The 26313-nt window shown below is 36.4% G+C and overlaps 1 protein-coding gene across 1 annotated transcript in view; it reads right to left on the reverse strand.

Moving 5' to 3' along the window:
• The window catches only part of prrt4b (proline rich transmembrane protein 4b), a 30148-nt gene extending 17863 nt beyond the window's left edge, over positions 1-12285 (reverse strand). The window contains exon 1 of the mRNA XM_059326299.1: positions 11178-12285. Within this exon, the coding sequence (XP_059182282.1) occupies positions 11178-12153 (976 nt within the window). The 5' untranslated portion in view covers positions 12154-12285. The remainder of the gene's footprint in view (positions 1-11177) is intronic.
• Between the last annotated feature and the right edge of the window lie 14028 nt (positions 12286-26313).

A 26313-nucleotide genomic window follows, 5' to 3' on the forward strand; every position in this document is an offset into this window, starting at 1 on the left:
CCAAAAAAAAAAGGTTCCCAAGCGAATTTTTTTGTTTTTGACCTTCTCATTTGCATATCAAAATGGCGGCCGTTGGTCGTTGGACCATTTTCCCCAAGATTTTTTGTAAGTAGGCAATCAAAGATGAGGAAATTAAGTTTCTGGATCTATAGTCTAGGGTCAGAGCAAGAATATAGTGGAGGCTCAGTGTCTTTTTTATGTATGTGTATGTATATATATATATATATATATATGCAAAATACCAACTTTTAAGGTGAAATCAAGCATTATTTGTGTCATTTTTTTAAGGCCGACATAAATATTCAATCAATGTCACTTTTATATGTTCCAGTTGGTATTTTGCATATATATATATACATGAAAAAGACACTGAGCCTCCACTATATCCTTGCTCTGACTCTAGACTATAGATCTAGAAACGTAATTTCCTCATCTTTGATTGCCTACTTACAAAAAAACTAAGGGGAAATGGTACAATGACTGTGCAAGATGGGCAATTTGGTGGCCATTTGATACAAATTAGAAGGTCAAAAACTCAAAATTTCGCTTGGGAACCATTTTTTTTGGACTCAGCACCCTTGAGATATGTAAGGTAGGCCGGTTCCTGACTTGTACCCATAAATGCTCCTCACTTCTTATAGGAGGCCTTTATTCTGAAATCCGTCTAGACTATCAGCCCTCTGCACAACATTTGTGTGTTTTGCAACATAGCAGCAGTTATAAATGAATGATGGACCAGATGAGATTTGTGACAGTATTCTGTGGGGAGAAACTGATGAGCTGACTCTGTGATGAAGCTAGGGATAGCAGGTACGCCGCTCCTTTAAAACTTCTGAATTAATATTAATAAAAAGACACAGGCATCAGGCTAGTGGGAGGAATAATGAGTTAGAAAAAGAAACAGCTACGGGGCAAGGCGAGCTTACTATCGCGCTGTATAATCTAGGTCAGGCTCAAAGCACCCGAGTTAATCGTAACTTTTTTAAAAGTCTCTGAAGCAAAATGTGCTTTATTGCACTGTGGACCCCCACACAGCTGGACATGTCTGAGCCAAAGCAGAGGGAGAGTGATGAGAAACAAATACTGACACATGGACACACCACGGATCTTAATTAAACTGTAAATCAGTGTACTTTGAGCAACATATATTAAAATGTAGCAATTGGTGCATCACATCTTTTGCTTTGTGTGTCATTCGTTTGCAGAACTTGAGATTTTAAAGGGAAAGTTCAGGATTTCTGGTGTGTGGTTGTATGAAGTATTTATCCATAGTGAGTGTATTTTATACTGTAGATGGTGGTCTGCATGCCCCTAATTTGGAGAAGCAGGCAGAAGAACCACCACTGAAACTAAGCAGTGTACTGCTGTGGATGGGGGCAGCAGCAAAAAAACACATTTTAGTCACCTAAAATAAGGCCCACGTAAAACAAAATTGATAACAGTTTCAGTGTACGCTAATGTTTTAACTGTAAAATTCTGAAATTTGCAAGTTTTTCCAAGCATAAAATAGGTAGTGAGTGACCAACCAGCCTTATATTTGTTTTTCACATTTAATATATTATGCTCAATGACCTCCCATGGTTGTAGTGATTCATAATTTTCTTAATTAAATGTTTTATATCATCACTTCCTCCTCACTCCTCAAGACATCAACAGCTGCTTTAGTTACTTAGCAACGGCATTTCCGGCGATAGGCCTGCAACAGACTAAGTAAGGCTTGTTTTTAGATTAGCCAAAGTGTCACTGCAGTTTCACATTTGTGTTTATTCATATTAATTTACCCGTGCAGCACATCCCAGTGTAAACAATGCTGCAATTACAAGTAAACAACTTTTTAAATACTTGTTTTCTGAGTGGAGTTCAGGAGGATTCAGGGCTGTAGTGACAATCAATCAATTGGATGCCGATATAACTACATCATGATGCCGATGTGTAAAAAATCTAAATGCATGCTTTGTCAGGTCTGCCTGCAGGACAGCAAGCAAACTTTTAAATCGCTTGTTTTCTGATTGGAGTTTGGATCGATGCAGGAGATTCTCAGGCGGTGATTTGCACTCAACTGATTGCACTTTTCTAGTTGAAGTTAGTTTGTACAGTTTAAAGCTGTTGTTTGTTGAGCGTGTCAAGTCTCATTCATTTCCCATGTTATTTAATGCTGCTGTGTGTTTCTCTGCTCTATCTTTTGATATCAACTTATTTTATGATTGAATATTCCAAGTATTCTTTAAATATCTTGTTTTTGACAACAACATATCATTATTTCCATTTTGCCTCTCATACTTTAAGAAGAAAAACGTTTTTGTATTATTAGGTCACTACTTGGCTAAGTAGCTTGCTAAGCTAACTAGCCAAGGCATTAGCTCAGTAGTTAGCTTAGCAAGCTACTTAGCCAAGAAGTTAGCTAAGTAGCTAGCTTAGCAAGCCTTTTAGCCAAGAAGTTAGCTAAGTAACTTGCTAAGCTAGCTACTTAGCTAACTTCTTGAAGTTCTTGAAGTAGCTAGCTTAGCAAGCTACTTAGCTAAAACATGAACATCATTTAGTTGGTTATTGTAAAGTGTTACCAAAAATCTAAATTCATGCTTTGTCAGGTCTGCCTGCAGGACAGCAAGCAAGCTTTTAAATGGCTTGTTTTCTGATTGGAGTTTGGATCGATGCAGGAGATTCTCAGGCGGTGATTTGCACTCAACTGATTGCACTTTTCTAGCTGAAGTTAGTTTGTACAGTTTAAAGCTGTTGTTGTTGAGCGTGTCAAGTGAATTGCAAGGAAGCAGAGCACACCACAGCCAGATCACTGCAGCAGACACCCTGGAGTGCCTGCTGATTAAATCACAACATCTAACGAGATTGCAACAAATCAGATCTGAGGACAGTGAACATGTGCACTTACTGACTCACTCACTCACTCTCTACAAACAGTGGAACTCATCACAAGCATCATTACTGATGACCTTCTATTTACAGAGCCTCTGCTGACTGAGCAAAAATAAAACCAAAAAGAGATAAAAGAGATTTTACTTATTTAAGAGCGCAACAATACACATATGCTGAATTGTCATTTTACTGTTTATCTAATTAGTACACACATCATTTATTTTAGCCCTCATGACTTCAAAGTAAACACTGTTTCTCAGCTGAGTCTTCCTCCCCTCAGGCTGTGATTGGATATTTGTGTAATTTAGGTTTCATCTTACAGATGTTCCAAATTGGATTTGAAGCAGCACCCACACGGGGCACCATTTTTTGAGGCAATGATGGCCATTTTGGCGTGGTAGTTATTCACAGAGTGTAGTGTTTCACAGCCTCCTCATTATCTTCAGCTTCCAGAAATAGTAAACAAAAGACGATGTTGCACTCCATTACACTCTGCTTTATCTACGGGAGCCCCGAGTGAGTTTGTGAAACAATACATGGGTTCATAACAAACACGGCGAGCTCAGAACGATAAGACGGAGAAGGAATGGATAGCAGAGCAGCGCAGAGTCGGACGTGCATAATCAGATGCATAAAAATGGGATATTATAACCGAGATAGCTCATCTCAAGTGTACTTGCACAAAATTGCATCACGTTGCTGCTAATTTGACTCCGTTTTAAGATAGTTACTAAGGGATTCGTGGCGTTTTCATTCTCCATTACACTCTCTTACTTTGAAATCAGTCTGAGTAAAGGTGAGAAATAATCCAGAATGTTCTATAATTGCACAGCTGTTGGTCAAATCCCTAAAACAAACGGGCCTAATCCGTCCAGTGTTTGCAAACTCAAGGACTCTGTCTAGCTAAAGGAGTCATTATGAGAGGATTAATACAAAGTTAGAGTCATCACAGTTTTCGATTTGCATTAAAAGGAATATATTACAAAAAAGACATTCGGATTTGGCTCCCAGGCTTATTAGAATATACTGCCCCCCATTCTGAGAACTACCTTTGCAAAAGTGTGTCATATTTTTCTTGCAATCAGTCTGAGCAGACTGGACTTTTTCCAGAATGAGCCAGGTCAGGACAGGTGCTAAAATGAGACTAGTCTCCCTGAAAGAAAAACCCCTTAGGTTGTTCGTACAGGCAGCAAAAAACCCCTATATTTAGGTTGTATACTGTCCTCCCCCACCCTCTAGCAGTTGTAGTAATTATGAATGACGGAAGTTGCATTCGGGGTGGGTGGATGGGTTGGACAGATCCCAGATTTTCACCCAGGAGAACGGGTAGACAATGTGATTTAAACATCACTGAACATCCGTGCCTAATGTTTTGAGCATCACGTTTTTCTACTTCACTTCCGGCATTTACATACATTTTTTTCACTATTTAAACTGTCTTATAAGGTGTTTTTTTCCCCCTAAACCTAGATCAGTAATTTTGTAGCCTAAATTCAACCAAACTGCAGCCTTTTTTCTCACAAGAACGAACCGTATGTACGCTCATATAACAGCCATTATGGGTTGTATTGACAAATTACCAATTCTCGTCGTTTAGGTCAGAGATCTTGTTGGCCAAAAAGGAGCGTTTCAGACAAAGACTGAATATAGGTATAAGCAGACAGACAGTATGAGAAGAATAATGTGTATTTTTAATATGCACACATGCAAATGTGTTAGTTTGAGCCTGAAAATGAGCAGAAGATGTCCCATTTATAACCTTTTTTTCCATTTAAATTCTATATACAGTCATGGAAAAAAATATTCGACCACCCTTGTTTTCTTCAATTTCTTGTTAATTTCATTGCCTGGTACAACTAAAGGTACATTAGTTTGGACAAGAGTAATAATAACAACAAAAATAGCTCATAAGAGATTAATTTAAGGGCTGATATTTAGCCATTTTCCATGATTTTCTTGATAAAGATTTTGGTTATTATCAAGAAAACCATGGAAAACAGCTAGATTGGAGCGTTTCAGACAAAGACTGAATATAGGTATAGTATGAGAAGAATAATGTGTATTTTGAATATAAACACATGTAAATGTGTTACACTGTAAAACTTTTTACTGTAAAATTACAGTAAATTACTGGCAGCAGTTTCGCCAGTAAGTTACTGTAAAATGTACAGTACCTCTACTGTTTTATAGAAATACAGGTCCGTTTACTGACAAACTGTCTTGTAACGAAGAAAAAAAATAGCGTGACATTTAAATGTTTAACTCTAAATTATGTTACAACTAATCCATGAAAACTCTATATTAGTATTACTGGAAAAACAACACATTGTGATTATTTCAGCCCAGACAAAAATGAAATGAAATAAAACTTTTCTTCTTTTAGAAAATAACGGCTTTATTTTCCCGACATGCTCAGCTGAAAACCGTAAATTCCTGTAAAAATATAATTTTGACCCATGAAACACCTGAGCAATCATGATAACTCCCACAATGCATTGCTTTCACAGCAATATACTGTACAATCATAATACAGGAAGTTACTGTTAGAATTTGACTGTAAATTAAAGTCGTACAGTGCAGTTTGAGCCTGAAAATGAGCAGATTATGTCCCCTTTAAAACCATTTTTCCCATTTAAATTCTATATAGGTGCATTGTATATTCATGTCACATGATCTGTGTGTAAATACATTACGTTAATCAATAAATCTGTCAATAGTGGCGCTTTAGCTGTGCATCACAGGGACAATATATCCTTGCAGGTATTAATGGAGTGTGTTAAGGGTCTAGTGCCTATTAGTAGAGCATACAGTAATGGAAAAGGTGGGAGGAGGGGAGAGAAGAAGGAGCAGGATAAAGGAAAAGCTTTGTGGAAGAAAATTTACAGCAGTGGCTATCTGAGATGCTTAAAAAAAGCCTCCATATAACACCCACGTCTCATCAGCCTCAGCCTGCAGTTCTTTTTCCTCCTTTTTTTCCCGTTCTCGCTCCTCATAATTGCCCTTGCTATCGGATGTTGGAGTGTCCCTCAGTAGAGGGTTTGACACAGATGCAGAGCAGTGTCGTTTTTTTTAAACTTGACAGTCTCCTCAAGGGCAACGCCACGTGCCAAACGGTCGCTCGATCAATGAAAACCTGCTCGTTTTTTCTGTGCAGTGAAGATGTTCCACACCTCCAGTAGGGAAGTGATTCACCCACACTGTAAAAATGAATCTGTTTAATTGACGGTAAAATACCGGCAGCTGTGGTTGCCAGAACTTCACCGTAAAAATGACAGTGAGTGGGTTTTCTACTGTAAATTTAAATGTAAATATCTGTAATTTAGACTGAATAAACCTGTTATTTTTTAGGATAATTGTGTAACTTTGACATCATTGTATTTCTCCACTAATTTTATATGAAAATGTTATATTTTTACAGCAAAACTTTGTGTTTCCTACAGTTTATGACAGTAAAAGTTACTATTGTTTTATTTACGGTAATTAAGTGTCTCACTATGGTGGTATATAATTTTAAATTTTACGCCCTATTTCTGAGATAATTTGACAGTTTTTCTGTAATTTCTACTATAAATTTAAATGTAAATATCAGCAAAAACTGTCATCTAGACTGAATATTCCCATTATTTTTAGGGTAATTGTGTCATTCATTCACACATCATGGTATTTCTCCATTAATTTTACATGAAAATGTTATATTTTTACAGCAAAACTGTGTGTTTCTTCCAGTTTATGACAGTTAAAGATAAAGTTTTGTGCTATTCTTTGATTTACGGTAATTAAAAGTGTCTACTACGGTGATATAAAATTTTCAATTTTACACACTATTTCTAATGTAATTTGACAGTGTTTTACTGTCATTTCTACAAACATTTTTTACAGTGCAGTGCAGCTTATAAATGCATTACAGCACACAGATAGGATGCTCCTATTGGGATAATGTATGATAATGCAGGGGTGCCGTGCTTTCATTTTCATATTAGTCTCCTCCTGTGTCCTTTGGCGAGGTGTGATTGTTTAAACACGGCAACACCACACCATAGGGTGCAGGGGGCACCATCTTTTATTGGTTTTCATCCCTCCATGGATGACTAGAAGCTTCTCTGATCCCTGTCAGGACATTTTTTCACCCTTCAGAGCAGCTGTGGCTGACATGTCTGTCCATGAGAGGAAAAAAAGTGACAGGGATTTGTGTTTGTAGGAAAGATTGCCAAAGGAGGAGGGGAGCAGGGAGGGAGGGAGGGAGGGAGGTGCAGACTAAATGGCAAGAAGCATGTTCAGCATCCATGAACAGCGAGCGGCGAGCGGACGGTCCCACTGGAGAGGTGGTTTCGCTGAGTGTGCGCTCTGAATACTGATACGTGTACGGTCACAGTAACCCTCCCCGCCCACCCGGCCGGCCAACCCCCCCTCCACCTTTTCTGTATGCCGCCACACGACAAGAGCAGACACAACACGGCGCCGGAGACAAAACACAACATCACTGTTTTCAGTACAAACAGTGTGGTAGATATACGACCTGCAAGAGTTGAATTACAGCAATGCAAGAAACGTCTTTATGCCACTATTGATTAACTGTTAATGTGTTTTTTATATTGTGTAATATATCCACATTGCTGTCTGTACGTGTCCGAGGGCTTAGTGAGTCAATTTTAGACTTTGGGAACAGCAGTTGACAAAACTATCTCTTTTCATGGCCATTTAGTATTTTTTTCTGGAGTTATTCTCATGCTTTTTTGTTTTTAAAGTGCTCAGAAACTCCTGCCGGAAATCAAGTCTAGAAATAAGCTAAAACTTTTTTTAACGTAACGGAAAGACAAGATTATTTGAGAGAAATCTGCAAGCACTAACATTTAAACATGTGCATATATTTTATGACACAGGTGTAGTGATCTTTTTTAAATTATTTTTCTATTTACAAATATTGTATACAAATAATATATATATTCAAAAATTGATTTTTCAATCGATTTTTCAAATTTCAATTAATTTTGCACACACACAACACTTTTTATTTTTATTAGTGTTATTATTATTGTTATTTTTATTATTATTATTATTATTATTATTATTATAATAAAGAAAAAGAAAAAGAGAAAAATAAACAAGTAAACAGAATAAAATGAAGCATGAAGTGGAATGTATAGTACATTATCTTAAATACAATAAATGCTTAATTGTAATGATAATAATAGCTATAATTTAAAAAAATGTTCCAACTGTGTAGGGAATATCTTGAATTAATAAATATGAACATGTCTGACCAAAACATTTAGGCATTATTATGGTAAGGATATTTTTAAAAATGTATATTTTATTCCAAAAATTGTAATAAGTTGTTCATTTTTTTTTATTATTGAATTGGTTTATGGTTGTTTTGCATAATGGTTTGTGTAATTAACCCATGGAATCATATATTTTCAGTTTTTCTAATTATTTATTTTTATTTCTACTGATATTAATGGCCCTTTGGTGGGCTGCCAGCATTATGTAAATGATAGAAACTAATCGATATGCACCCGCAGAATATCATTATGTCTTACATATTGCAGACATGAATAACTGTGCGTACACATCCAGCAAACATTCACGGCTTTATCAGATGGCCACTGAACATTCCCGTCTAAGAATAATCGACTCATCATTTTGTGGCCCGACCTTTGACCCCATGTGATGAATGCGTCTGTACCTGCAGGAGGACCTCATTAACCATACAGACACCAGACTGTTGGGGGAAGGGCCTCGAAAAAAGGAGGTATTGCCTCAATGTCGTGTCAAAGTTGCTGTAATTTTCACTCGTGTTGCCTTATATGACATACTGTGTTGAAATTTGGGAAAATGCATATAAAACAAACCTAGATCCAATAATTAAACTGCAGAAAAGAGCTATCAGGATAATAAATGAAGTTGGATACATTGGACATTGTATATTCAAAAACATTAGAAATTATGTTTCGAGTGGTAAACATGTCAATTCCTGTTTGCATTCAAAAAATGTTTAAATTAAGGCAGGGGATTTATGTATTAAGTATTTTATACTTCAGCCTACTCCCTTTTTTTAACCAAAATGATATACACTGTAAAAAAAATACTTGTTTAATTTACGGAAAAATACCGGCAGCTCTGGTTGCCAGAACTGTAAAAATTACAGTGAGTGGATTTTCTATTCTAAATTTAAATGTAAATATCAGCAAAAACTGTAATTTAATCTTCAATCCTGTTATTTTTAGGGTAATTGTGTCATTCATTCACACATCATGGTATTTCTCCATACATTTTGCATGAAAATGTTATATTTTACAGCAAAACTGTGTGTTTCTTCCAATTTATGACAGAAAAAAGTAAAAGTTTTGTGCTATTCTTTGATTTACGGTAATTAAAAGTGTCTAATACGGTGATGTACAATTTTTAATTTTTCGCCCTATTTCTGATGTATTTGACAGATTTTTACTGTTATTTCTACAAACATTTTTTACAGTGTAAGGAAATGCATATTGAATATTAAGTTAACTGGTTCTTATTTCTATCTTATTACTTAAACGGGGCAGATGCATGTATATGTATAGGGCTTTATATACTGTTTGTGTGTAATTGTTTATATGTTTATGTATCTGTATCTGTTTAATGGTGTCTATGTGAGTATGTGTATGAATATGTATATGCAGCCTACGCTGTTGCAGTTTATGTTGTTTATTTTTTTTCGGTTCGAAAAGAAGAATTAATAAAATGAAAAATGAAAAAATGAAAGTCTCCCTTGAAACCTAGTGGCTACCAGAAGCTGTTTCAGCTTATCGTCTTTCCATTTTCATGCTCTGTGGAGAACGAAACCTCTTATCGAGCAGCGTTCAATCAAACACTCTTTCCTTCCTTTCACTGAGCTAATGGCTTATGCAATGGTGGAGTGGGATTGCTGCTTTAAAACTCATTATAGACTGTTAAATGGATAGTTAAGTTGGGTTTTTTTTTAAACTGGGTGGTTTGAATTACTCACTGGCAGCGATTTCAAAATGCAAAATCAACGTAGTCAACAACAACACATCAGTCAAAAAAAGCTTTTTAACTCCCCGCAACAGATTGCACAACAGACTTTGATGCTTTATTCTCCGTTCCATCTCCTCTGAATCATGGAACTATTCATTGAATAGTTCAAAGTCTGTGGGAAGTAAGCATTGGAAATACAATAAAGATGGAGATGGATTTGATTTGATTTGGTTTTGTGGAACAACTCCCATTTCTGAAAGCTGTCATGTTGCTCTAATGTGTTATGAGACATTAAAGAGACATTAAAACCACCACAAATAATACCATTTTACATTAAACAATCTTAACTATACCTTAACAGCGATCTCTAAATATCTTATGCCTTCATAACAACAACTTCTTTTTTTTTTGACTAGTGGAAAAGGGAACATCCAAAATAGACATTTAGGTGTTTATTTTACTAAACTTTGTCTATTTGCTTCTGTAGATTTCTCCTAAATTTACCAAAAGTTGGAATTAGATAATTAATCATTTGCATATTTAAATGTTACATTTTAGAAAACATGTAATAATAAATAATTGTCTTAATTTAAGTAGTGAACAGGAAGTTTCATGGACATATCTATTTGTTTAGTGTTATTGTTGTCTTTCGAAATTTTACAATAAATATCCTAAAATGTCTGTTTTCTCAAAATTATTTTTTTTAGTATTTTTTTTCTTACATACACCAAACTTTACATATCAAATCCTATCTATATACTTTATGTATTTACAGAGAGATTAGTTCATATATTATTGGAATCCTGATTTATTGAACATTTTATTAATTCAAAACGTGGCGAAAATTGATTATTTTTCAACTGCTGTTGACAGTATTTTCTGATTTATTCTCTTTTATTTATAAAAAGAGACACAAACATTTGACTGTCATGTTAACAAAATGAAACAAGACATTTTGTGCCTGGCTTTTAATGCTAATTAGCACATATTTAATAAGGTAACACCTCATTTGAATTTCAGAAAACTTGTAATACAAAAAAAATTGTCTTAATGGTCAACTGGGGGAGTTTAATGGTGATATCTGTTAGTTAAAATATTCTCCTGTTGTGTCTCCCCTTAATGAGTGTTGACAGGTTTTCAACAAGATCTGGATTTATGCTAATATCAGACCTTTTGACTGCACACCGTGTCAGAAATGTCATCGATCCAGCCGAGCTGTCTGACGCCTTTTGACAGCCGGCTATTGAACACTTAAGACCTGCCTGCACGTGATTGATCACATCTATAGAGTCAATCCAGCCGTTATTGATTGATTTCACTTTGCTTACCTCCTGCTATTGGGACGTTAACCCTTTGGCTCTGAGTTGTGCTCTCCATGGATCCCGGCACTAGTTTTTCATCGACAGTTTCCATGGCGGTGGTGGTTCCTCCCGCCTCGGAGGAGCCCAGAGCAGCCTCACTCTGAGTGGGGTGAGTTTCCGTCATCGTGGGTACACTCCCAGTGGAGTGTTGTGGTTTTCTGACAAACGTGGTTTCTGTAAGAGGAGTACCAGGCCCCAGAGGGAGCCTGCTGGTCAGTGTGGCCTCCACAACTCCTGTGGTTGGTGTTGTGGTTTGGGCTGCTGCCCACGTCAAAGCAGTGGGGACCGTCGTCTCTGGCGCTATCGTCAAAGAGATCGTTTCTGTAAAACCTCCAGCCTCGTCTTTATCCGTGAGCTCCTCTGGGAGGTGTTGTGTGGTGGCAGCCATGCTCGGTGGGAGGGTATGTGTTGCATTTTGTTCAGGAGTGCTTGTGCTGGTGGGACTGTTGGTGAACAGAGTGTTTCTGCTAGTGGGAGAGTCTGAAACAAGAGCGTCATTGTCATTGCTTGCTATGCTGCTGTGTGGAGAATCTGATTCTGATTCTGTTCTTATGTTTGCCACGCTGCTGAGGAGCCCTTGAGTCAAAGTGGTGGATGAATCAAAGGCTTCAGAATTGCTCTCGTCCCCTGAACCCAAGCTGTCTTGCAGGTCTTGGGTCGGTTCTATCAGCCCTTTGGCAATCGTCGTCAACGCAGCAGCCTCACTGTTACCACCCAAACTCCCATAAAAGGGGATTCTAAACGACGACAGTGAGGGGAGGGAAAGGCTGTTTGGCAGAGACGGCTTCCACCAAGGGAAAGAGCTTTGTTTGTTTTCAGGTGGATTTTCTCTTGGTGGAGTCGTTCCCTGGAACGGAACGGCTTCTTCGTCAGCCGCAGCCTGCCTGTGAAGTAGCAAAAAACACCAGAAGAAGAAAGCCAAGGTCCGGAGGAGGCAAAGCATGCTGTCGACGGTGGCGCACGGATCCGTCACATGTTGTTCTCCATTCTCCTGCTCCCTGAGGCGGGTTTGGCTGGCTGGCTGTCCGGCAAGAAATGGCCTAAAAGACAAGAACACACAGGACACAGTGACACACTTTTCACCCACTCACGGTTCAGCTAAATTTGACTTGACGAATACTTGATAGAATCTGCATCTGTTCCTTTTTTTTCTTTTTTCGTAGAACATTTCTGGAAGGCCGAGCATTGGTTGGTTTTCTCTGAGTGTGACCTGCTTTTCAGCAGTTTTTCCAGACCGTGAAGTAAATCAAGTATAGAAACTATGCCACCCATTACAAGCGACTGCTCAAGTTAGCAGGCTAGAAAAATATGTCAACCGCCACAAATCACAACAAGAGCTAAGTATTATGGACACCCAACAATTAGTGGTGTCCTGTTAGATGTGGCGGTCAGTATTTATGTCGTGCATGCATGCTGTGTCGCCGTGGTTGGGCAGCTGCACTGTAAAAAAAACATCTGTTGTTTTTACGGTAAAAAAACGGCAGCTGTGGTTGCCAGAACTTTACCGTAATAAATACGGTAGAAACTCCTAAAATAATGACTTCATTGAAATATAAATATAATATTATTATTAATATTTAAAATAATTCGTTTCTTTTTCAAAATAATTCAAACCTTTGCAAAATATTGACTAATTATTTCAAATAATTACTTATTAGCTCAAAATAATGAGAAGCTCTTAAAATATGACTTAATAATTAAAATATAAATGTATTAATATTAATATGACTTTTTAAAAGAATTAGTTTCTTTTTCAAAATAATTCAAACCTTTTCAAAATAATGACTTATCTCAAAAATGTTGACTAATTATTTCAAATAATTACTTATTAGCTCAAAATAATGAGAAACTCTTAAAATAATGACTTAATAATTAAAATATAACTGTATTAATATTAATATGACTTTTTAAAAGAATTAGTTTCTTTTTCAAAATAATTCAAACCTTTTCAAAATAATGACTTATCTCAAAAATGTTGACTAATTATTTCAAATAATTACTTATTAGCTCAAAATAATGAGAAGCTCTTAAAATAATGACTTAATAATTAAAATATAAATGTATTAATATTAATTTTTAAAATAATTTGTTTCTTTCTCATAATAATTCAAACTTTTTCAAAATTAGGATTAAAAAAATAATAAATTTTTTCTCAAAATAATGCCATTATCTCAAAAAAACCAAGAAACTTTCCCCAAAACAATGTCTTAGTATCTCAAAAAACAAGAAACATTCTCAAAATAATGAGAAACTCTTAAAATAATATATTTTTTAATATTACGGTAAAATGATATTAGCACTGTTGATTTCACATTTAAGATTGCCATTTTAGTCCATATTTTACTGTAAAAAATAAAAAAGTTTTTCCATCTGCCATATAATTGACAAGAAAATACTTTTTAAATGCCGCACGAATTAAAGATTTTACCATTAAATATTACAATATATTACTGTTAGAGATATGGTGTTTAGTACATTTAACAGTGAGAAAAAATATTTTTACAAAAAATAAATGCAAAAATGATGGCTTGTATATATATATTACAGTATATTTTTGTCACAAACACGGTGCCAGTGAATTTTACAGTGGAGTAATGTTTTTTTTTTTTTTAAATGTAAAAAAATATACTGTTTTGGGTGATTTATACATTTATGGTATTTCATTTTAACCAAAACTGAATTAACCCATTTATTATTTTACACTGTAAAAAACCTTTGTAGAAATTACAGTAAAACACTGTCAAATTGCATCAGAAATAGGTTGTCAAATTAAACATTGTACATCACCGTAGTGAATACTTTTAATTACTGTATATCAAAGAATATCATAAATCTTTAAATTCAACTGCCATAAACTGTAGAAAACACACAGTTTTGGTGTAAAAATATAAAAAATTGATGTAAAATTAATGGAGAAATACCATGATGACACAATTATCCTAAAAGTAATGGGATTATTCAGTATAAATTACAGTTTTTGCTGATATTTACATTTACATACGCTCACTGTATTTTTTACAGTGAAGTTCTGGCAACCAAAGCTGCCGGTATTTTACCGTAAATTAAACAGATTTTTTTTTACAGTGTACGGTCTTGCATCTTGCATTTTGCTGTCATGGTTAGCAGTTTTTCACCGTAAAATCTGCAGACATTTCTTACAGTGTGGTTGACCAATTAGAGAACTTAAAGAACTTCCATCCATATGTAATCTATTCAGCCAGGAGTGGTAAAGAAATAACGTGTGTGTGAATAGAGTTGGGGGAGGTTAGTGAAGTATTAGGGTCCGGGTTGCCAACGTAAGAATAGAGGGACCTCTTTTCCTTTGTTGAGCACCAAGTGGTTCAAAGTCACTAGCCTGTTGCCTCAGTGAAAAGACTGGAGCACCAGAGGAATTTCCCCTGTGAGAACAACAACCTGTATGCTTTAGCTGTACTTAACTCCCCCCCAGCTCTGGCCTTGCTCTCTTTCAATCTCAGATTTATTTGTTCTTTAAAGTGGAGGGAGAAAGATCTGTTTGTGTGGGAGAGAAAAAGAAAAACATCAATATTCACAGAAATCTGCTATCACAGTGAAGATCTCTCATCGCTCTCATTCTCTGTGTGAGTTTCATCTTAAGGCTTTTCTTTAATGTTTCACTATAGAAGACTATTTCTGCCAGTAAAAGAAAAAAGAATAGATGAAAATTTAACCTTGTGATGACAAAAAGTCCATGTGAGTCATGATGAGAACCTGTCTTAAAATGATGGCTCCACTGCAAAAAAAGAAAAGTTGGGTGAACTCAAAATTTCAAGGCAACAAACTTCGATAAAATTTTAAGTTGGACAATTAAACTAAATATTTTAAGTTTTGTTTTTGAGTTTGCTCAACTCTGAATTTCTCTGGCACGATTGTAACGCCGCTATGAAATGTCAGCTAATGTTGTGACCACGATTTTGAGTTAGCATTGATACGCTAATGGCTACTCTTGTAGCTGTAACAAGCAGCGCCGCTAGCATCAGTTAGCCGCTAGCATCAGTTAGCTGCTAGCATCAGCTAGCCGCTAGCATCAGCTAGCCGCTAGCATCAGTTAGCTGCTAGCTTTCGCTAATGACCGAATTTCACCACTTTCCCGCATTTCCCAACAAAGAAATAAGAGTTATCAGAACTATTGTCCCTTGTTGTGAACCCCAACTTAAAGATATAAGTAACAACAACTCACCAACTTGTTTTTGAGCAGACAACTGGCTTCCTTTGTTGTGCTAACTTACATTATTGCCCTAAATGTCAATAATTTATATTTCCAAGTTTTACCAACTGAAATCACTTAGTATCCCAAAAATTATGAGAAACTTTCTCAAAAATAATGACTTAGTATTTCAGAATAATGAGAAATGTTCTCAAAATGAGTTATATCTCAAAATAATGAGAAACTTTCTCAAAATAATGACTTATTATCTCAAAATATCGACTAATTAAGTCAAAAATAAAGAGAAACTTCTAAAATAATTACTTAATTGAAATATAAATATATTATTATTAATATTTAAAATAATGAGTTTCTTTTTCAAAATAATTAAAACCTTTTCAAAATAATGACTTATCTCAAAATATTGACTTAATAATTAAAATATAAATGTATTAATATTAATATTACTATTTAAAATAATTAGTTTCTTTCTCATAATAATTCAAACTTTTTCAAAATTATGATTAAGTATCTCAAAAATAATACATTTTTTCTCAAAATAATGCCATTATCTCAAAAAAAACAAGAAACTTTCCCAAAACAATGTCTTAGTATCTCAAAAAAACCAAGAAACATTCTCAAAATAATGAGAAACTCTTAAAATAATGAGTTAAAAATTAAAATATAAATGTATTAATATTAATTTTACTATTAAGTATCTCAAAAATAATACAATTTCTCTCAAAATAATGCCATTATCTAAAAAAAAAAACAAGAAACTTTCCCAAAACAATGTCTTAGTATCTCAAAAAACAACAAGAAACATTCTCAAAATAATGACACAGTATCTCAAAATAACAAGAAAGGTTCTGAAAAATAATGACTTGTGTTAACGCTTCTCATTATAATGACTTACAGGATTTTTCTTTTCACCCAAATTGTCTTCCACAGATTCAGATTTCCTCTCTGACAAGTTTATTTACAACTCATTTTTTCCCGAATCCACGTCAGTTTGTCTTTTCTCTTCTCTCTTTTAAGTTCTCGCTCTTCTCTTTTGTGCACAACATCAATCAGAGCTACTATGAGAGTCATAGACAGGGACTTTGCTGTTCCCACCTGGAGGGAGTTTATATACACAGTGAGATGTGGAGATATGAAGACTGACTACTGGTGGGGGGTCAAACATGGAGCTTCCCACACACTCCCTCGTTTTAGCATCTTGACAGAACAGCATGAAAATCAGCTTCCAATGAGGTGAGGTTGTTTTTAGATGCCTGTGAGCTGCAGCCTGCACCAAGCAGCCCACACACGGTCACATTTCTTGCGTGATTGTAGATGAATTCGGTTCCGACTCTGCATGTGAGCGCAATTGTGTACTTGCTCGCCCACGTGCACTGTTCTGTAGTAGGTACACACACACACACACATGCACACTTCTTCAAGACTTCTGTTCCACACTGCAAAAAAGCCAACTTGTGTTTTTTGGCCTAAAACAGTGATTTAAGTTGGTAAAACTTGGAAATATAAATTACTGACATTTAGGGCAATAATGTAAGTTAGCACAACAAAGGAAGCCAGTTGTCTGATCAAAAACAAGTTGGTGAGTTGTTGTTACTTATATCTTTAAGTTGGGGTTCACAACAAGGGACAATAGTTCTGATAACTCTTATTTCTTTGTTGGGAAATTCGGTCATTAGCGAAAGCTAGCGGCTAACTGATGCTAGCGGCTAACTGATGCTAGCGGCGCTGCTTGTTACAGCTACAAGAGTAGCCATTAGCGTATCAATGCTAACTGTGGTCGCAACATTAGCTGACACGGCGTTACAGTTACAAGTTAAAAAATCTGAATTCAGAGTTGAGCAAACTCAAAAACAAAACTTAAAATATTTAGTTTAATTGTCCAACTTAAAATGTTATCGAAGTTTGTTGCCTTGAAATTTTGAGTTCACCCAACTTTTCTTTTTTTGCCGTGTAGTGGCTAACTGATGCTAGCGGCTAACTGATGGTAGCGGCGCTGCTTGTTACAGCTACAAGAGTAGCCATTAGCGTATCAATGCTAACTCAAAATTGTGGTCGCAACATTAGCTGACATTTCATAGCGGCGTTACAATCGTTACATTGCAGAAGTTAGCAGAAGTAAGGATTAAAAGTTATTACAATGTGAAATTATAAGTTAGTACTTAGTTATAAGTTTGACAACATTTCTGAATTCAGAGTTGAGCAAACTCAAAAACAAAACTTAAAATATTTAGTTTAATTGTCCAACTTAAAATGTTATCGAAGTTTGTTGCCTTGAAATTTTGAGTTCACCCAACTTTTCTTTTTTTGCAGTGTACACACACACACACACACACACACACATGCACACTTCTTCAAGACTTCTGTTCCAGCTACTTTGAAACACTATAAACTTTTAAATACTGCATCAGAAGAGATGTGTTATTATTTTTAGAAAACATTTTAATTAGCTGTGAAGCTCGGGGCACATAATCGTCTATTGCCGTTGATTTGATGCATAACTGATGAATTATTTAGATTGTGGGTGTATTTATAATTCATTTTGGCTAACAATCTCACATTTCACTTCAGTATCACTCTGGCTCAGGATCACCTAGCGTGGTAAAAGGAAACTCGTGTAGAGTGCAAAACACTTCACAGTTTATCCTCTGGCATGTTTTTTAAGTGAATGATTGTGGAATCAAAAAGATTTTTCAAGATATGAAATCCTTATATTTTGCAGCTATGCCACAGGAGCAGTTATTGGCAGAATTAAGTGAACACATCCCCATTCTTTCCAATTACTGAGGCAAGAACAGGACTTTTACATTTATACTTTCTTTGATTTGAAACATAATAGATGGCAGTTGTTTTCTAGTTTCCACCAGTTTTCCTCCAGAAAAGTATGTTTCTGACTTTTTGCAGCCAATTCTTCATGTTTCCTTACTAGCTTGTCATTAAATTTGTCTGTCTGCAGTTTGGTTCTGGGTAGGTAGTGCTCAGTGGGTTTATCAGAGTGAATCTTAAAAGTTGTGAGCCAAAAAACAAAGCTAGAAGACACTAAAATACTCCATACACTGCAAAAAAGCCAACTTGTATTTTTTAGCCTAAAACAGTGATTTAATTTGGTAAAACTTGGAAATATAAATTACTGACATTTAGGGCAATAATGTAAGTTAGCACAACAAAGGAAGCCAGTTGTCTGCTCAAAAACAAGTTGGTGAGTTGTTGTTACTTATATCTTTAAGTTGGGGTTCAAAACAAGGGACAATAGTTCTGATAACTCTTATTTCTTTGTTGTGACATTCGGTCATTAGCGAAAGCTAGCGGCTAACTGAAGCTAGCGGCTAACTGATGCTAGCGGCTAACTGATGCTAGCGACGCTGCTTGTTACAGCTACAAGAGTAGCCATTAGCGTATCAATGCTAACTCAAAATTGTGGTCACAACATTAGCTCACATTTCATAGCGGCGTTACAATCGTGCCAGAGAAATTCAGAGTTGAGCAAACTCAAAAACAAAACTTAAAATATTTACTTTAATTGTCCAACATAAGATTCTATCGAAGTTTGTTGCCTTGAAATTTTGAGTTCACCCAACTTTTCTTTTTTTTTGCAGTGTAGAGCTGCAAGGTTGGGAGATAATTGATTATGGTATTGTCACTAAGAGCATCTACTTTAACGTACACATAGTCATTTGAAAGTGTTGAAATTAGCAGCTTTAAGACTTAAAGGCAAGTAATTCAGAGATAGTGTTCAAGAAAAGACATCAATCAATTACACTATTCATTAAAAAAAATCAAGCTAACAAATTATCCACAGTGGTCGCCACTAATGAATCAAAAACCACAGCGCAGCTTGTGTTTTGCTCTGATTCCAGTTGGGGCCTTTAACTTCCTTGTCACCACTCGTCACCACATCAAACACATGGCTGTTAGTGGAGGCATTGTCTGCTTTGACAGGCAACAGAGCAAGTGGAAAGGAACTATAAAAAGTGTCTGTGGGGAATTTACAAGTCCCCTCTATTATTTTGCTGGCGTTTTGTCTCACTGCTCCTGACAAAGACGGGGCCTGCCACTGTAGTGTGCTCAATGGAGCAGAGAGGAGGAGGCAGAAGAGGAGGGCAGAGAGCAGAAGACAAGGGCAATAGAGGAGAGAGGAGGAGAGACAAAACACCGTATTGACATTCAGTCGTGGCATTCTTGGTTCAGCAGAGTAAACTCAGCTGCAGCCTCCCTAATGCTCATTTTAGTTTGTTGCCAGAGTCTCCTTTATTAACTCTGTCAACAGGCTCCTGTCTTTCAATTTAGTCTGCCTTGTGTTTACCAGGAGCCCCCACTCTCACTTCTCCCAGCTAGGGCTGGGCAATATGCACCAAAAGGCATATCCTGATATATTCAGGCTGAATATCGATACATGATATATATATACACTACCGGTCAAAAGTTTTAGAACACCCCAATTTTTCCAGTTTTTTATTGAAATTCAAGCAGTTCAAGTCAAATGAACAGCTTGAAAGGGTACAAAGGTAAGTGGTGAACTGCCAGAGGTAAATAAAAAAATAATGTACATTTCAGAATTATACAAGTAGGCCTTTTTCAGGGAACAAGAAATGGGTTAACAACTTAACTCTATGGAGTCTTGGGCTATTTTGTCCATTTTTGAATTCTTTTCATGTCTTTGTAAGTCATTTTGTGTCTTTTTTTGGTCATTTTGTGTCTTTTTTAGTCATTTTGTGTCTTTTTGTGGTCATTTTGTGTCTTTTTTAGTCATTTTGTGTCTTTTTTTGGTCATTTTGTGTCTTTTTTTAGTCCTTTAGTCCAACATAAAATGTGATTTTGAATCTTTTTTTTACTTTCAAAACACTATCATGCTCAATAAAGAATTTTAAATGTTGCAAATGTGCATTAATTTCAGAGTACACTGAGACATTAAACTGCATAATTTTCAGTTAAATTCTGGAAAAGTTGTTGTGTTCTAAGACTTTTGACCAGTAGTGTATTCAGGCTGAATATTGATACATGATATATATATACCGATATTTTACTTCGAGGAATCTAAAATACAAGACATGTTTTCAGTTATTTCACACTTTTTTTAAGTACATAATTCCATATGTGTTCATTCATAGTTTTGATGCCTTCAGTAAGAATCTACAATGTAAATAGTCATGAAAATAAAGAAAAACGCATTGAATGAGAAGGTGTGTCCAAACTTTTGGCCTGTATCGATATATGCGATATGGTCTAATTCCATATCACATTAAAAAATATATGGATATGTTTTTTATATGGATATATCGCCCAGACCTACTTTACCCAGCCATCTTGACCTCAATCAGGACTCAACCTGCATTTCCTCTATGGAAAAAAAAAATACTGTATTCTAAATGAATCTGACAGCAGCGTTGCAGCATTACAAGCCCCTTTGTGATCTGTAAACAGACGATGAGAGCTTGAATGCAAGAAGGTGAAGGAGAAGTGTAGAGACTGAATTAGAGTGCTGCTCCTGACTGATTGAAGTGGAGAAGCTCTACACTGAGGGGAGTCACAAATGGAGACGAATTGACTGTGGCCCATGTCATTACTATTTAACAAACTTGCAATAAGCGCGGGGAGGCCTGTAGATCAATGACACAGTCCAGGATAATGGAGTAATTTACCTCCCTGCAAATGGCTACTGTTGTGGAAGACAGTTTTCTGAATCTGCTGTGTGGGGGCGTGCATATTTACAAGCACTACTTCTCACTCTAGTATTATTTCCATGGTTATATGTAGGTGCGCTCGTATTTATATCCTCCCACATGCTGCTGGGTCCCGTTGCAGCTCTTTTAACACCACAGGGCCCGATCTCCCATCTAAGGAGTCAACATATGGCTTTTTCCTGTTGTCCTCTCCTGACTTTGACGCTACGCCGGGGAAGTCAATACTGCACAGATTCAATCTGACTGGCCGCTTTAAGCCAGCAGGGATTTATTCTGCATAAAGCAGCACATTTGAAGGGCTTTATAAAGTGTTAGAGAGCTTAACGTAGCGACCCGGTGTCTGACTATCCATCTATCAATCTATGTAGTCGTCGTTATGGTCGAATTCTTGTGACAGTAAATTAAAAAAACTGAATATAGGATGATTAATGTTTAACTTCCTACTGTTTTAGACCTTATTTATTTTCCTCCATGGTCCAGGATTCATTTTACGGTTGGTTCATTTCATCGTTACGAACAAAATTACAGTTTTTACATCAATACGCATTGATTAGATATTACAAGCCATATCAATACTGTAATTTAAAATGAATCAATTGCTTTACCATCACGTTTTCATGCTATGTTTGCATACTGTGTGCAGTTGCGTTGCTACTGCCCAGTTTGTTGCCTTGAAACAAAGATCGACATATGTTGTCAATTTCAGTACATATTAACTTAAAAGTTCTTTTTGGGAAATACATTTATTAACTTTCTTGCTGAGAGATTCTTACTACTCCTAGATGTGTTTTGTAAAACTATAGCCAGAAGCCGGTTAGCTTAGCTTAGCTTAGCATAAAGACTGGAAACAGTTGGAAACCACTAGCCTGTTGTCTGTTTTTGACACCTTGGGAAGTTACTGCTTCTAGCCAAAAATAATCCAATGCATAATCCCCCTGTAATACTGCCACTTGTTTTTAAACTTTTAACTTTTGTGCAGTTTAAAGCTGCAGTGCAGAATGTTTGTCTCCCCCTTGTGGCAGTAAGAGTAATTACACAAACATTGGAGGAGCACTAGGAGCGCTTTTTACTTACTTTGACCTTTCCTGTGAATGCAGAGTTTATTGTTTTTTCCTCTCTAGAATGCCAAACACCAAAGCTCTGGTCTACTGCGAATCATTCGTTCTCTGGTGACAGCAGGCTTCATCAGCGCTGTGTGAACTTGTTCGGCAAGGGCTTTAATGTAACAGACTTTAATTTATATTTCTTGCACTTCAGCTCTAAAGAAAACACAACATTTTTATTAATTAATGAGCTTTAAATGTGCTGGAAGGTGGATTTTGTTACATTTGGACGGAGGCAGGTTAGCTGTTTCCAGTCTTTATGCTAAGGCTAGCTAATTTATTTAGCTCTAGTTATACTTTATTTTTTATTGTATTTTATTGTATTTTTATATTTTATTGCTTGAAGTATGCCTAGGTTGTTCTTTTTATTTAATTGTGTTGTTATTGTCTCTGTGTGTAATGCTGCTGCTACACTGTAATTTCCCAGCTTGGGATAAATAAAGTCTATCTATCTAGCTATTTGCTGCTCAAATGTCAAACTTTTGGAAATGAAAATGGAAAATGGAGATTTCACTTAAGTGCATGCCAACACATAGATACACACCGCTGTCTAGAATTGGTGCAACAAGCTCTGGTCAATAGTCCCTGACTATTATTGACCATAATGAGAGCGAGAACAGACAAACCTCTGGATAAACGAGCATCCCAGGCAGGACTCCAACAGGTTACGTCTGTCCTGCAGGATTTACAACCAAACAACATCCTGAGTCATGCTATTTACAAACAAGATTAATGCCTTGCTGTTCTAATCTGTGGGGTTTCCTCCGGTGATTCTTTCACATGGCATTTTACAAATCCAATTTCCACATGCAGAAGTCCTCCCACTACATTCGCAGCACCGTTAATATCTTTTTACACTTTCATTTCTCTATAAAAAGTTCCTAGTCTACTCAATTTTTCCTTTTTCCCGGTTTGGTCTTTGGGCTCTTTCATGCCTCTTATGCTCCACCTCTTTAAACCCCCCACTTTGCCCACTCATGAAACATATTCCCCATGCTTGAGAATGACATTAATTGTACCGGGCTAATGCTTATGTTAGCCTTAGAGCTGATGAATACGACGAACCTGCACATTTACAAAGAAACGCTCTCAAACACAAGCGTTCCACCGGCTGCCTTTGCCATGGTGACAGCTGAAGCCAAAGACGTCTTGCTAATCCCGGGGATTTGAGCACCTTTTGGACTCCGCTGTTCCGCTTGTTGGAGTGTGCTGCACTCACATGCAAATGGCCACACACACACACACACACACACACACACACAATCCATGCTTGCATTGCAAGAGCAAATGCAAGCACCAAAACAAACACACACACACATGCATGCATATATCCTGTGTATCCTTATGGAAAAATGGAGAGTAGGCATGGATATGATTGCATAATCCAAGCCAGATATTCATGAAAATCACAGATGTTGCTCTTTAAAAATAAGATTTATCCAGATGACAGTCCAAAAATAAATACAACCAAGCACTAAAAATGACTCCCTATGAGGACATTTATCCTGATTTTAATTAGCATCAGTGCACCCAGATCAACCACAAGCCCTCTTAAAGGTGTTTAAGGAAATACAACGTGTGAGTGTATATGTGTGTGTGTCTATGTGTGTGTGTGTTTACCTATAGCTGCAGCTAGAGTGTGTTTGTCAGCGTGTAACAGCATGCATATTGGAGTCTCTATTTCTACAGTACATGCAGAACAGCTGATTACCACACATGCAGAGAGAAAAAGAGAGAGAGAGAGAGAGAGAGAGCTAGAGCTGCAGATGAAAACACGTCCTTACCTTCAGATGTATGGAATAAGATGGAGAATCCACAGCCAGCAGAGTGTGAGAGTGTGTGTGCTGCAGGAGGGACCGTCTCTCTGAGCCAGTGGAGGTTTGTCTGAGTGGAATTGAGTTCCAGTCTCCCTCCCTCCCACTCTCTCTCTCCCTATCCTCGCTCTCTCTCTCTCCGCCTCTCTGTCTCTATCTCTCTCGCTCACTGCATCAGTAGTCCACTCTGTGGCTCCCGTCACAATGCCCGTGGTCACACCTCACCGAGCAAATTGTTCATTAGCGGAGATCAGACAGTCGGACAAACACACATGCTGAATATTATTACATGTGCAGCTTTTTTGCACATCTGCATGTGCACATGTTCACAAGCTGCACGCTGGTAAAGATCTGAAGACAGCTGTTTTTCAAGCGCTATATTTAGACTGAAGACTTAGATCTTTATTTATTTATTTATTTAAATTGCATTATTATGTATTTATTTATAAAATATCCACATGTAATGATTAAGGTAGGCGTTCTAATTAAAATTGACCTTAGTTGTGAATTATTTACAGTAGTAGCTAATTTTCACCCCCTCACACAATGGTATTGATTGATTTATTGATTGATTGTCTTTATTTCGAACATGCAGGCAATAAAAAAAAACAAGTTTAAATATTAATAGATGAAAAAAATAAAAAAAGCAAAAAAACTGAAAAGAAACAGACACTTTCTGCAAGCTCGAAAGAGGTTAGGAAGAAGTAAAAAACGTATCTAGTCCTAACCCTTAACGGGTATATTCCGATCTACGTGATGCCAAGCCGCAATCGCCAAGTTTTCGCGGGCAAGGCAAGCAAACGGAAAATAGATTCTGAATGCAGAATCTATTTTCACCTGTACCTGTTGCAAAATCACATCACCTCATTGTTAACCGGCATCAGCTTGTGTTTTTATTTTCTACAAAATAAAAGGAATATCTGTGGTACTTCAAATAAACATGTGAAGACTTTTTATTACTTTTTATTACACCAACAGGTGGTGCCAAGGCCAACAAATGATCGTTATATTGACACAATAACACTAGTGGTCACTTTGGCCCGTATCATTTCCTGTTATAGACTGACCCCGGCCCCCCATCACAGAAAGAAAAGCTGATGTGGCCCCACCGAAAAAGTTTGGGGACCCCTGAATTAAGGTCTCAAACTTGTGATGTCATCAACTACATGGTCTGGAGCTGCTCCACGGGCAATCAACTGGATTTTATTGGCTCACATAATGTTTTGCTGCATCCAAAATCACATACTATATGCATAACATACTCAATATCGTTTTACATACGTTCATGTAAATCAATAGTTGTATGTGTCTTCTCGGACACACTGAACTGTAATTATCATGTCACTTCCTGAGAGCCTCCTCGCTGGTTGGAGACGTGTAATCAAGGTAAACCGTGCTGACCGCAGCTCCAACAGCTCGACTGTTTCTGACAGCCAGCATGACCAACCTCTTGAGTTTTTAGTCGGAGTAACCACAGGGAGACTTATCTTATTACAGAGCTGCCCTGATTTCAAACTGTCAATGTACATAAAAAATCTGAATAATGCACATACAGATGACTGTTGAGAAAATAAAACAAAAAGGGCTGCCAAATAGTTTAGTTTGTGTTATTCTATGACTTTGGTGTTTTAAGGGTTAGTTTGCATTCACCAACGTCACACAATCACACACAGAAACTAAACAACTGAGGCATCGCTATACAAGCAACAGCCATGTTTTATAAGGTAAAATTACTGTTTTTGTCAATGAGGTCTGGTTGCTTTGAAGAGAGCGTTCAGTCATGGAAAAAGTATTAGAGTATTAGACCACCCTTATAAATATATATATATATATATATATATATATATATATATATATATATATATACTATAAACAATTTATATTACATTGTAAATACCTATACATGTATACTGTAAATTACTATATATATATAAATATTATAAACATAAATACAATTACCATGTATATTACAAAACTACAGTCTACATATGTTCATGTTACAGAGGCTTTTCTAAATTTCTGTACTTTGTAAAGATGATGTCTTTATATTTGTTTTTAAACTGTCTTATGTTTTGGCTTTTCTGTACTTCCACACTTAACTTATTCCACAATTTAACTCCGTAGATGCTGATACAAAAGCTAGAATAAATAAAAAACAAAACAAAAAAGAAAATTTAGAAAACAGACACTTTCTGCAAGCTTGAAAGGGAGTAGGAAGAAGTAAAAAAACGTATTGAGTCCTACCCCTTAATGTTGAGTTGAATGTATGAGTTGTAAATGGGTTTAGTTTCCCTTAAGATTGGAGAACGATCATACGGTTCA

The sequence above is a fragment of the Centropristis striata genome, chromosome 22, assembly GCF_030273125.1.
Source record: "Centropristis striata isolate RG_2023a ecotype Rhode Island chromosome 22, C.striata_1.0, whole genome shotgun sequence".
In the NCBI taxonomy this organism is placed as follows: domain Eukaryota; kingdom Metazoa; phylum Chordata; class Actinopteri; order Perciformes; family Serranidae; genus Centropristis; species Centropristis striata.